This window comes from Miscanthus floridulus, chromosome 6 (assembly GCF_019320115.1).
Source record: "Miscanthus floridulus cultivar M001 chromosome 6, ASM1932011v1, whole genome shotgun sequence".
NCBI classification, from domain to species: domain Eukaryota; kingdom Viridiplantae; phylum Streptophyta; class Magnoliopsida; order Poales; family Poaceae; genus Miscanthus; species Miscanthus floridulus.
Genome location: NC_089585.1, coordinates 139,979,072 through 139,993,459, shown reverse-complemented (window position 1 = coordinate 139,993,459; position 14,388 = coordinate 139,979,072). Strand labels below are relative to the sequence as shown.

General features: G+C 50.7%; 1 protein-coding gene across 1 annotated transcript; it reads left to right on the top strand.

Moving 5' to 3' along the window:
* Positions 1-532: 532 nt before the first annotated feature.
* Positions 533-1,479, top strand: LOC136459897 (probable glutathione S-transferase). The gene is made up of 2 exons (XM_066459750.1): positions 533-856; positions 971-1,479. The coding sequence occupies exons 1-2, from the start codon at positions 542-544 to the stop codon at positions 1,361-1,363; spliced, it is 708 nt and encodes a 235-aa protein (XP_066315847.1). The 5' UTR covers positions 533-541; the 3' UTR covers positions 1,364-1,479.
* Positions 1,480-14,388: the final 12,909 nt, after the last annotated feature.

Here is a 14,388-nt window from a genome sequence, read left to right as displayed (position 1 = left end):
ATGTACAGTCCTTTAGTGACATTAAGCTTCATGCAAGTTGGGTCTTGTACGGTTCAGTACGGAACATGGCATGAAATACAACATGAATCATGTTTTAGAAATCACACTAAGGTCCTCTAAACATCTAGCCAAACAACATTGAACGGTCTACAGCTCTAGAACAGATACATAACTGTACAGTCTGCAGTTCTAGAGAACAGCTACCCAAACAATACTTTGACCCCTTGCGTTGTCTGACTCTGAAAATTAATAACCGGGAAATCATCTATAGAAGAATCAACCCAAATGTTTGACTGAATCAACCTAAGACGTATGATTTTGCCTTGGGACGTAATCCTTTTTTTGTGAAAAAGAAAGTCTGTATTCAGTCGTTCTTGGAGAAGAAGCACAAACTGATGACTGAAGGAGACATCTGAGTTCAGTCGTTCTTGGAGAAGAAGCACAAAAGATTCGACAATATATGCTGACAACTCTTCGTCGTCATCCATATATATATAGGGACAGTGTTTCATCAAGCACACACAACCTCAAGCAAATTAAGATGTCTCCACCGGTTAAGCTCATCGGCTCGTTCTTCGACAGCCCATTCGTGCACCGCGCTGAGGCCGCCCTGCGCCTCAAGGGAGTTCCTTACGAGCTCATCCAAGAAGACATGGAAAACAAGAGCGAGCTGCTGCTGCAGCACAACCCCATCCACAAGAAGGTGCCCGTGCTCGTGCACGGCGACCACGCCGTCTGCGAGTCCCTCGTCATCGTGGAGTACGTCGACGAGGCCTTCGACGGGCCGCCCCTCCTCCCCAGCGACCCCGCCGACCGTGCTGCCGCTCGTTTCTGGGCTCAACTCATGGATACCAAGGTACATGCATGCTTCATCGTTACTGCATCTCGTCGTCCTGCAACATGCATGCATGACATGCGTTTTCTGAATTACTGAACATATCATATATATATGTGCCTGCTTGTTGAGCAGTGCCGGAGGCCGTTAGTTCTGTCGTTCTTGACGGAGGGCGAGCTGCGGGAGGGGTTCCTCAGGGAGACGAAGGAGAATCTGGCCCTCCTAGAGGCGCAGCTTGACGGCAAGAGGTTCTTTGGAGGCGACTCCGTCGGCTACCTGGACATAGCACTCAGTGCACTTTCTCGTTGGACGGCTGTGTTTGAGGAGATGACCGGCGTGAGCTTGGTGGGGGGAGACGACTTCCCTGGTCTCCGCCGCTGGGCGGAGGAGTACACGTCCAACGAAGCTGTGAGGCAGTGCCTACCGAGCATGGAGCATCTCAAAGCCCAATTCTCTGCAAAGAAAGACAAGGTCAAATCAGTGGCCATGGGCCATGGCGACGCTGCTGCTGGAGCAGTAATCCGGTGATGGGTTTGTGTGGGATTGTTTGTGTCGTCGTTGTGTGAGAACATGCAAACTACTCCTATGTCAGTAGGGTCATGATGCTGTTTAAATAAAATAAAATGGTAGTTTCTGCTGATGACAGCATGATATATGTTGGTGTGTTGCGTGGTCCTCGTCCTAACGGTAACGCTACGATTAGGGCGTTTGTCCGAACGTGTGCCTCCAAACGTCCCCATTCTCGGGCCTACGCAGCAATCGAGCCCAGTAGGCAACTGGTCTACTTCCCTCTACGCTCTGTCTTACATCTCTACCCTGTGATACAACTGAAAGGACCTTGATGTCGCCTAGAGAGGGGTGAATAGGCGCTACTGAAAATTAACAACAAATAAAACTTGCAGCGGATTAGTAGAGTGCGTGGCACTGCTGCTTCGTCGCGCGGCACTGCCGCACTGCAGCACTGCCGCACCTACGCAGAGAGCTTTAACAGCAGCTACGCCTAGAACTCAAACTCGGAGATGTGCATGGAGATATCTAGTGGCAAGTCCACTAAGTACCTGCACTCATAAGCACGCACAACCAAGTAGATCGAGTGGAACACGGATAATGCAATTCAAAACATAAAGGAGATAAGACACAAGATTTATCCTATGGTTAAGCTTGCCACCAAGGCTTTCCTATGTCCACATTGTTGAGGAAGCCACTAAGGCTTAGGCTTTGCAACCCTTATCCTCGTTCTCAAGTCAAGAGAGTGAACTCTTGAGATGAGGGGTTTCCACTAGATCAATGGAGGTAATACAAACTTTCCCGTGGCTCACCACAAGCACGGGAGCTCGTCGGGCGACGCCTAACCATCTAGGAGGCTTCACCTCCAAGGGTAACAAATGCGCAACGAATGCTTGACGCTGCCTAACAAGTGCTCAAGGATTAGCTTGCTCTTAATTGCTCTCTAACACTTAATCAATCACTCACTCTCACAAAGAGAGGGGTTAGAGAGAGCTCACAACTGGATGGAGAAGGGTTGGGAGTGATCTGAGCATCAACCCCTTCACCAGGAGGTGTTGAATGGGTATTTATACCGACCCCAAACAAACTAGCCATTGCAGTTCAGAAACTAGCCGTTGGAGAGGAAAGGGAAAGGTGTATATACCCCCAGCCCACAATGGACACTGCACCTAAGAGGTCGGGCGAGACGAGGCTGCGACCAAAGGATCGGGCGAGCTGGAGCACACGACCATGGGGTCAGGCGAGACGGAGCCCACGACCAAAGGGTCGGGCGAGCCAGAGCCCACGACCTTGGGGTTAGGCGAGACGGAGCCTGTGGGGGTATTAACCCCTATACCCTTACGGCTAGGCTTGGGCCAGCCCGGACCAGGGGGTCTGGCCCACTAGAAGACGACGCGCGGCCCGGCCAATTTGCTCGGAGTCCCGCGTAAGGAATCAAGGCAGACTTGGAGATCAAGCAAGATCCTGGTCGGTTAGAATAGGAATCCTTATCCGGCCACTTATGGCAATTGTAACTGGTTAGGATTAGTTTCCAGATCTGTAACCCTGCCCCCCAGACTATATAAGGCGGGCAGGGGACCCCTCTCAAAAAACATCTCTCATTAACATACAGCAATACAATCAGACGCAGGACGTAGGTATTATGCCTTCACGGCGGCCAAACCTAGATAAAACCTCGTGTCTGTCTTACATCACCATCTTGTTTATAGCTTGCGCATCTGTCTGCTAATAATCTACTACTTTGGGCATACCCCTAGGTAAACTGCCGACCATATTTTGTCGACAGTGGCGCACCAGGTAGGGGGTGTGCGTACTGCTCTCCAGACGAACAAGATGGTCATCATCCCTGGTTCCATGGCTACGCCGAACAGGCTCACATTCACCATCGACCAGATCACCTGGACCACTGGCTTCGACAACTTCATCGCCATGACCACGGAGGAGGCGCAGATCCAATCTGCGTCGACCACTGCTTCACCAGCATCAGCTACGACTCCGACCACGTTGGATCTGGCTCCGGCCACACCAGCATCATCTTCAGCCACGCCGACAACCCGTCGTCCGCTTCCTTGCTACAAAGGGAGGCAGATCGACAACACCGACCTACTCGACTCCATCGATCGGGTCAGCACCAAGCTTGCTAAAACCCTAGCTTTGGTAGATTCGATTTAAAATCAACCTACCGAGCAGGTAACCACTACCCACAATAGATCTACCCGACCAGCTCGGGCCAGTCGTCCTGCACGACTCGGTACGGATCTCGTGGTCACGTCTACTCCTGAAGGGCGCTCCGTTCGTCGCTGACCAGCCCTCGCGACGTGTCTCCGGCTCACTGAGTGCGAAGCCCCGATGGAGAACTACCAGGCTTGGCCCTACGGCCTGCGGAACACTGCTTCCAACTATGTGCACAATATACAACGCTGCTCGGATCTATGTTCTATACATCGACCTCAGCCAAAGCCACGCAACTTCGTCAACATGGTTCGGATCGAGGAGTATCAAGAAGGGTCGGTCCACACAGTTCAAGAGGGCGGTTCAAGCTCCCCGTCTAGCATCGCATCTATTGGCTCCGTCCACACTAAGCTCTAGCGTCGTGACAATGAAGAAGTTGAATATGATCTGGATATCCCAGACCACTCCCCAGGTTTCCCACGATTCCCATCTTTCCCACCAAGGCGAGGAGACTTGATCAATGTCGTCAGTAATGACGAGCCACCAGCAGTTGGCGAAACAGAACAAGAAAGGCTAGCACACGAAGCACGCAATATTGACTGGTTTAATCGCCGATAAGCCGAAGCCGAGGCAGAAGAGGAGGCACGACGCATAAGGGTCTAGCCACACGATCTCAACAATGCCTTTGATAGGGTAGGGGATAAGCAGGTCTTTAGGACTCTAAGCGCCAGCATAGCTGTTGCTATGGTGACAATGCAACGACTACCCAATACCCTAGAAATCCAGGCAGTTCGTGATGATGTACAAGCTTACCTGACGGCTGCTATAGCCTAGACCGCAGAGATTGCAAACCAAGCCTAGGCTCCGTCCGTCTTAGTCGAATCAAGCCGCAGCCACCAGTACTCAAGCCGCTCATAGCCACCCAACCAACATGGCTCGCGCAACAATGACCCATCAGACAACCGTCAAGGCAGAAACGATGGTCATGATGGTGGTCGGGACGACAACCGCCACGACTATCGGGACGACAACCGCCGAGACAACCGCGACAATTGCTGTGATAATCGTGGTCGCGGGGTCAACTAGGGGGGCAATCGGGATCACCGTGATGGCAATAACGATCTCTGCCATTACCTCAGAGAACGCGATCTGCGTGATCGCATTAACCAAAGAGCCAACGATCATGCATCCCACGAAAGCTATTGCCGTATGGAATATGATACCACCCACGGCCCTCTGGGTTTGAAGCAGTTTACCCCTCACCTTCGCCAAGTCATATGGCCCAAAAACTTCAACCTCGAAAAACTCTAGAAGTACGATGGCAAGGAGAACCCCGAGTTATGGGTCATGCTCTACGAAACCACGTGCAGATCAGCCATGGCTGACGAGCATGTCATGTCTAATTACTTCCCAGTCGCCATCAGCCATGCAGGCCACCAATGGCTGGTCAGCTTGCCGGCGAACTACTTTGATTCTTGGCAAGAGCTCAAGCAAGCATTCATCGACAACTTCATTGCTACTTGCGAACAACCCAGCAACAAATATGATCTGCAGCGAATTCAAGATCGCAAAGATGAGCCACTGCGCAAGTACGTCCGATGCTTCTCGGAGATGTACATCAAGGCCCCGTCAATCTCCGACAATGAGGAAATCGAAGCTTTCATCACTGGTCTCTGCTTCCATGATGCCCTAAGGGACAAGCTCCTCCGCAAAAGACCTGAATCGGTCACAGCGCTCCTAGCCACTGCCAAAAAATATGCGAATGCCGATGATGCTAAAAAGATAATCATCGAAGAAGCAGCAAGGGTTCCATGCTCCGACCACCCCCCACACCGCGACGACTACCGCGGCAACCATGGTCGGAACGACAATTTTGATCACCGTAACCAGCGCAGTGTTTCCTGCGACCACCGTGGCCAGCGTAATCAGCGGCATAATCGTCATGACGATTACAGGGGCAAGCATGCTCGGGAAGATGACGGCGAAGTCAACACCGTTAAAAAAGGTGGCGGACGTCGCAACTACGAAGAAGACTATGCCAAAGCATTGAAAGGACCCTACCAGCTTCATTCCAAGTCAAACCATACCATGGAGAATTGCCGTGTTCTCAAATCTATCTACACGCGCCAACAGGCTCCGGATACATCCGACAAGCCTAACAACGCAGGGGAGCAGCGTAACGAGGACAACGATGATGAAGACGCAGATCCCCATCACAAGTACATCAAGCCAACTGACCGCGTCCACACCATCATTGGGGGCAGAGTGTCCATCGAGACCAAATGAGAACGCAAGCTGCTCACCCACGCTTGTTTGAACGTGGCCAATACCGACAACCTCATTGCCGACCCGCGGCTCCCTCCTTGGTCTCACCACAAGATCTCCTTTAGTAGAAAGGACCAATGGGCTGCAATACCTGAGCCAGGGCATTTTCCTCTGGTTCTCGATCCTTGTATCAACAAGGTTCAGTTCGATAGAGTGCTGATTGACGGCGACAGTTCCATCAATATACTGTTCAAGAATAGTTTGTCAGTCCTGAAGATAACCTAGGCTGATCTCAAGCCATACGAGGCACAGTTCTGGGCTGTTCTCCCCGGATAGAGCTCCACACCTCTCGGGCAGATCACGCTACCTGTGCAATTTGGTACCCCAGACCACTTCCGCACCGACTATGTCAACTTCATGGTCGCCGACTTCGAAGGCACCTACCATGCTATCCTTGACCGACCAGCGCTCATCAAGTTCATGGCCATACCTCACTATAGGTATTTGGTGCTCAAGATGCCTACCGAGAAGGGGGTTCTAACTCTTAGGGGCAACGTATACGCAGCTTACACCTGTGAGGATGACAGCTTCAAAATAGTAGAGACTCACGACCTCTCTATTTGCATGGCCGAGACCACGCTCGACGCCAAGAAGACCCTAGCCGATCACCTGGAGATCCCAGAGCTCGAGGCCTCATGCAAGAACATCAAGTCTAAAGAGCACAAAGCGATCTAGCTGGTCGATGGCGATCCCAGCAAAATGGCCCTTATCGGGGCCAACCTAGATCCTAAATAGGAAGACGCGCTCGTTAGGTTCTTGAGAAGCAACGTAAGTGTGTTCGCATGGAAACCCACTGACATGCTCGGTGTACCTCGTAACTTGATCGAGCACTCCTTAAATGTCGACGGCAAGGCCAAACCCATCAAGCAGAAGCTACGATGGTTCGCTCGTGACAAAAAGGAGGCTATTAGGGTAGAAGTTACACGGCTTTTAGCAGCCGGGTTTATCAAAGAAGTATATCATCTAGAGTGGTTAGCCAACCCAGTTCTTGTACGCAAAAAGAATAATGAATGGAGAATGTGCGTTGATTACACTAATCTCAACAAACACTGCCCTAAAGACCCCTTCGGCTTACCTCACATAGACGAGGCCGTAGATTTAACTGTTGGTTGCGAGTTGCTTTCCTTTCTCGATTGCTACTCTGGTTATCACTAGATCACTCTCAAAAAGGACGACTAGATCAAGACATCCTTCATCATGCCCTTCGGCGCCTACTACTACATGACCATGTCGTTCGGGCTCAAGAACGCCGGGGCTACCTACCAATGCGCCATATAGGCCTGCCTCAAAGACGAGATAAAAGACGACCTCGTTGAGGCTTATGTTGACGATGTAGTTGTTAAAACCAAGGAAGCATACACCCTTGTTGACAACCTAGAACGTACCTTTATAGCCCTTAACACATTCCAATGGAAATTAAACCCAAAGAAGTGCATCTTCGGTGTTCCATCTGGTATATTGCTCGGCAACGTCGTCAGTCATGATGGCATACGCCCTAACCCAAAGAAGGTAAAAGCTGTTTTGGACATGAAGCCGCCCAAAAAGGTGAAGGATGTTCAGAAGCTTACCGGATGCATGGCTGCCCTCAGTCGTTTTATATCAAGATTAGGCAAAAAGGACTACTGTTTTTCAAGCTACTCAAAGCATCCAAGAAGTTTGAGTGGTCGGAGGAAGCAAACGCTACCTTTACACAGCTGAAATAATTCCTTACATCACCTCCGGTCCTCACTGCTCCCAGAGAAGACGAAACCCTCTTGCTTTACATTGCGGCAACTAATCGAGTGGTCTCCACTGCCATGGTGGTCGAGCGCGACGAGCCCAACCATGTCTACAAGGTACAGCGGCCAATTTATTTCGTCAGTGAGGTGCTCAATGAATCCAAGACCAGGTACCCATAGATTCAGAAATGGATCTACGCCGTACTAATCACATCCCAAAAGTTGAAACACTACTTCGACGAATATCGTGTGGTGGTCATGACTGAGTACCCTTTGGGAGACATCATTCGCAACAAGGATGCAAATAGGCGCATCGTCAAATGGGCAATGGAGCTATGCCCTTTCTCCTTGGAATTTGCAAGCCGTACTACAATCAAGTCTTAGGCACTTGTCGATTTCATCGTCGAGTGGACAGACTTAAGCACACCTGCCTCTTAGGGGCCCACCGAGTATTGGAAGATGTACTTTGACGGCTCTCTCAACATCGATGGCGCAGGAGCAGGAGTCCTTTTTGTATCACCATCCAAGGAGCAGCTCCGATATGTCCTTAGGATTTATTTCCCGACGTCTAATAATGTCGCCGAGTATGAAGCATGCCTACATGGTCTGCGCATCACGGTCGAGCTCGGTGTCAAATGTCTCTATGTCTACGGAGACTCGGCTCTGGTCATCAACCAACTCAACAAGGACGGGGATACGACCAGCGAAAAGATGGACACATACTGCAAAGCGATCAGAAAGCTAGAAGGCAAGTTCTATGGCATCGAGTACACACATGTGGTCTGGGACAAAAACCAAGCAGCAAATGCGCTGTCAAAGTTAGGATCATCCTGAGCCAAAGTACCACATGGCGTATTTGTTCAAGACCTACTCACGCCCTCCATCAAAGAAGAGGATCGGTCGACAAGCCTCCAGACCAGCTATTGGTGGCTACGGTTCCGGCGTCAAACACCACCAAACCACCTCCGACCACTAAGGAGCCCAACTGGAGAGTACCTTTCATCAAATACCTAACAGATGGCAGTGGTTACACTGATCAGACAGAAAACGAACGCCTGATGCGTTGCAGTAAGCAGTATCTGCTCGTTGATGGCAAATTATGGCATAAGAACACGAAGGAGGAAATCTTGATGAAGTGTATAAACCAGGCGGATGGTGAACATCTCCTAGACAAAATCCACTCTGGCTCCTATGGCAACCACGCGGCTTCGAGAACGCTGGTTGGCAAGGCTTTCTGAGCAGGGTTCTATTGGCCGTCAGCCGTAGCCGATACAGAGAAGCTAGTCCATCATTGTGAAGGTTGTCAATTTTTTGTCAAGAGAATCCACGTACCAGCACACAAGATTCAGACTATACCAGCCTCTTGGCCCTTCGCGTGCTGGGGACTGGATATGATCGGGCCTTTCAAACCGGCTCCTAGAAAATTTACATGCGTCTTTGTGCTGATCCACTAATTCTCCAACTGGATAGAGTACATGCCCCTGGTCAAGGCATCTTCAGAAAAGGCTATCGCGTTCCTCGACCAGGTCATCCACCATTTCGGCATACCCAACAGCATCATCACTGATCTGGGTACTTAGTTCACTGGGAACATTTTTTGGGACTTCTGCGATGAAAGGAGCATAATAGTAAAATACGTCTCGGTGGCACACCCTAGGGCTAATGGACATGTCGAGCGGGCAAATGGTATGATCTTGGATGCACTTAAGAAGAGGATGTATAGAGAGAATGACAAAGCTCCTAGAAGATGGCTCAAAGAGTTAGCAGCCATGGTCTGGGGTCTCAGAACCCAGCCTAGTCGCAATACCAGCGTATCACCATACTTTATGGTTTATGGCGCCAAGGCAGTGCTCCCAGTAGATATAGCCTTCAAATCAGCATGGGTAGAGAACTTCGACGAAGACAAGGCCAATGAAGTACGGGAGCTAGAAGTGAATCGTGTAGAAGAAAAGCGGCTCGATTCTTGCGTACGTACAGCCAAATACCTTGCTGTGTTGAGCAGGTACTACAACAAGAACGTCAAGGAGCGGTTCTTCATGGTTGGGGACCTGGTCCTGAAGTGGAAGACGAATCAGGCTGGTGTCCACAAACTCGCAACCCCATGGGAAGGGCCCTTCATGATCAAGGAGGTTACACGCCCTACATCTTACAGGTTAGCTCGCCTAGACAGAACAGACGTACCCAATTCCTGGCACATCGACAAGCTTAGGCGTTTCTATGCTTAACTACTAAGATATGTACCCCTCTTATACTTTCGATTTATTTCAATAAAGCTATTATGATTTCTCCAACCACTCTAATGTGTCACTTCGAAGTCTATTGTTATTCTAACTCAACCAGTTAAAACCGACCACCATTCCTTCTTGGGTTCTCGGAGCAGGCCCTGTCTTCGGTTCCTCCCAACACGTGCATGGGATCCGCTCTCTACGCTACGGGTGATCGACAGGTGCTCTCTAGTTTGACTTGTGTGTTTCTACGTGTGCACAAGCTACGCACCTTACACTCCGACCATAAGACAAACCAGGGCCATACAAACCTTTCAGGATGATGTGTCGACTAAACTAGTATAACTAAACAGAACGCCAACATGTTCTAACTTAGTTACATCAACACGATACCCGAGCTTAAACACGTTTTCTACAAAACAAACAAGCTTATGTTGATATATAGTTACATTATTACAAGCTTGCCTGAAAAGGTCCAAGTTTACAATAACACAACTACATCTTCTTCTACAGCTATAGCCTATACTATTGGCTGGTCGGGGCACGCAGCACCTGCTGCTCGCTGGGCCTGACATCGTGCAAGGGTCTCGGGGACTCTGGCATTGATCGAGCTAAAGAAGATGGCCCCGCCGATGTCTAGCTGGTCGAGACCGTAGGCTTTGCCGGTTGGCTTGAAAATGACGGCGCTCCCAGCTAACTTGTTGACGGCGTTCCTTGTACGGATGGTGTCGCACCTCCACACAGGTTAATATCGCCAATTATTTTCGCCGACAAGTCTAGCTGGGTCATCCGTAGCTCCTCAGCCTTGTCTGGATCTACCTCCTGTCTGGATCTACCTCCTTTGGGTATCCAGCCTCCAGGCGCTTGAGATCGATCAAGGGGTAGTGAGCATGTACCATGCTTAGCACATGTGCGCCTACATACTCTCCTGCCTCCTTCACGAACTCCTGGAACCATCCCCATGCCCTTTGGTATCTCTCGATCAATCCCAGCTACGGCATCCTTGGCACATCTTCTGCTAGCGTCGGATCGATGAGGTTAAGGACCGGCAAAATGCCCTTTGCCACCTCCTGGCACCGGCTTCTCTAGGTGTCACGGTCCTTGGTGATCTCTTGGCATTGCGCCTTCCAGCCATCCCGGTCTTTCATCACGGCCTCCAGATGCTTCTTTGCATTGATTTTTATAACTGCAAATCGCACATGCTGTTAAGATGCTATACTACGCCAAACTACGGTAGGCAACAAAAATGAGCAAAGGTGGTTGGACAACTTACCTTTTAGCTCCTCTGTCATCTTGGTCGTGTGGTCCCGAAGCTGTGACTGGTCTTGTGCCAGTTTTCTGTTGTCCTCGTTTAGGCGATCACACTCCCTGGCCACACGACTGTTCTCCTCTCGGAGATGGATCACTTTAGCTTCTAAGCCTGCACTACAGCTGTTACTACCAACAATGCAATAGCACTTGTCAGTAGTCGGTATGTTAAAATGGCTACTTACTTGTTCTTTCCCACTCTTTATTACTGAGCTGGATGACCAGGTTCTGGTTCTGAGACTCTTGCACTGTCTTTTCATGATTGGCGGCTTCAAGTCGCTGGCACAAGCGTTCCACCTCCGCTGTTAGGTCCTTGTTGCTTGCAGCGATCCCCTCGATCTGGTCGAAGCATTTCTTGTGTACCTTGCGGTCTTCATTAAGTCCTCGGTGCAGATAGCTAAGTAAGGCAGCTACGACTAGACGGCAAGATCAGGGGGTGAAGCAAAGCTTACCTGCACCTCCGTCACAAGTCGTTTCGCCGCCCGTTCAACTTTCTTGGTTTCTTTGACCTCCGGGATTTCCTCATGGACAACCCATTGGTCGTTCCGCCAATGCGACACATACACATGTTGTTGCTTGTCTTGTGGATGGCCTAGGACCTCCTCCACCTCATCCTCTTCGGGCTCTTCTTCGGGTCCTGGTGCTGGCCCAGCGTCAGCAGCATCTATGATCATCACAGCCTTCCCATGAGCTGCAGCGTCAGTAGATGTGGTCTGTGCTCTCACCTTCGGCCGCTGCACCTCGGTCTGCTCTGTTACCCTAGACGCTGAGGTGTTGCCCTCAGCAGGTTTAGCACTCAGAGCACTCTTGCCCGGCTCGGCTGGTCCCTCGACCACCTGCTCAGGGACTATTGTCTGACTGCTTGCTTGCTGAGGCCCCGACGAATCTTCTACTATGGGTTCCTCGGTGGTCGGCTGCTGGACAGTATGCTCTAAACTTATTGGCGGCGCCATGCCACTTCCGGCTAGCTGGTCCAGACTTTCGGTGGACGCCAAGCTAGTACATCCAAGATAAGTTCAGAAGGCAATCATATTAAATGCAAATTGCTAATCTATATTAAGATTACAAATACTTACATGTTGGAAGCGCGGAATGATGTGGAGAAGGCACGTCTCTTCGACCGTACTTGCTCCACGTGCTGTGCGGATGACTCCTGGTCTCCATCTACATCAAGCACTGTTGTTGGGCCTTGGTCCTCGACTCCTCTGTCGCTTGTCCTTCGCGCTGCAGTGGTCGGTGGTGTGCTCGGTTGAGTTGTCGCTCTCGTCGCCGGTCGCGTTCCTTGCTCCATCGACTCCAGTTGCTTCCTCCTTTTTCGAGGGACAAGTTGAAAGGCGTCTGCATCTTCTCCCTCCTCTGTGCCATCGTCCGGCTAGGCAAAAATCGCCTACCGACGCTTGCTGGCAGGGTTCTCCTCCGAGTCCCCCTCGGGCTCATTGATATTTAGCGCCCCCGATGAGCAGGGTGGTTACTGATCTCTTCTTCGACTGTTTGGGGGCAGCCGGCCGTTTACCAGTGGCTTTGGCCGCTGCCTCCTCTCCCGCTCCGAGCACCGCCTAGTCGACGTCCTCGTCCTCGATCTCGACACTGGTCTAGGTGGTGGGATCAGCTCCTTGTGGCCACTCTATCCCGACCATTAACCTGAGTAACAAAAGGGAGTGAACATAGTAAGTTTCCACTTATCCTACCACAATATAAGACTACGGGTACAAGGCAAGACGAGTTACCTTTGGGGGAGGTCGGGCAAGCTTGAAAGCGTGCTCGATGTCGCTCAATCTAGCATAATTTGGATCGGCTAAGTTAAATAGCTCGCCAATTCTGGCTTTGACTTCGATTTTGTCAAGCGCCCCCTGCCTCATCCTCGTCGGGTCCACGCTCCCTTGATACTCATAGCCAGGATGCACCCTCCTCTAGCAGGGCTGGATCCATCAGCTGATGAAGCTCCCGACCATGCTCAGACCATCTAGTTTTTTCCACGGGATCATTCCAAATATTTTTGGAATCTATTCTAGGTACTCGGGCTTCTCTGACCAGCTTGTCCTCTTCTCCGGAATGTAGCCAACGTCGCACAGCGTGATCATGTTCGGCTCTTTGCGGATGTAGAACCATTTCTTGTACCAGTCGTCGAGCGACGTGTTCCATGGGTAGTGCAGGTACTGGGCTTTCATGCCGTCACGGAGGTTGAGGTACACACCCCCGGCTATCTTCGAACCACCGCTTCCTTTCTTCCGCAGACAGAAAAGATGGTGGAAAAAATCAAAATGGGGCTGGAAGCCACCATATGCTTCGCAAAGATGTATAAAAGTGGCGACAAGGAGGATCGAGTTGGGATGCAGATTGCAAATCCCAATCTCATAGTAAAGACATAGCCCCTGAAGAAACGGATGTACCGAAACCCCAAATCCTCGTTTAAAGAAATCCTCGAACACTACGATCTCACCTAGTTGTGGATCGGGGTACCCCTCGCCCTCCGGCGCACGCCATCCTGCGAGCTCCTTGTTGTGGAGTACCCCCATGGTGACGAGGTCTTCAATGGTCTGCTCATTGCTTTTTGATTTCCACCACTCCTTCGCCATGACCCCTGCTTTCTTCTGCGCATCACTTTTCGCCATGACTTCGGCCTTGCTGGTGAATGGGGAAATGGTGGCGGATTGATTGGTGGTGATTTCGGATGTATTAGGGTTGGTGAGAGGAAGAAGAAAGCTGCGGTTGCAAATGGCAATGGGGTTCAGTAAATAGTAACTGACCTATCATATACCGTATTTAACACAAGAGTTATGCCATTTTGTCTGCCAGGGATTCTTGGGGGACGTGCACATGCGCCGTAGACGGTTGCTTTCACGTTTGCAGCATTACTTAGCCTCGAGATCAATGCCAGTATATGCGCCTCTTTGTTGCTAGTGTTGGAGGGCCCACGCTGACGCACCTACTAACAGGTGCCACGCAACTGTTTGCTTGACAAGACAAAAAGACAGTATGACGTGCTATACCCGTCTACTTTTTTGACCAGACGCGTCAGATTGGACATGACGGAACAAGTAAATAGATAAATACATAAAATAATAGTACAAGTGGCATATGGTTTTTTGCCACACTTTTTGTGCTTGGGGATTGTCCCGACCACCCTCGTGCTCGGGGACTGTCGTGACTATCCTTATGCTCGGGGACTATCTAGACCACCATCGTGCTCGGGAACTATCCAGAGCACCATCGTGTTCGGGGACTGTTCCGACCACTCTCGTGCTCGGGGACTGCCCCGACCACTCTCCGACCATTGCTTGGAGACCGGTCTCCTCGG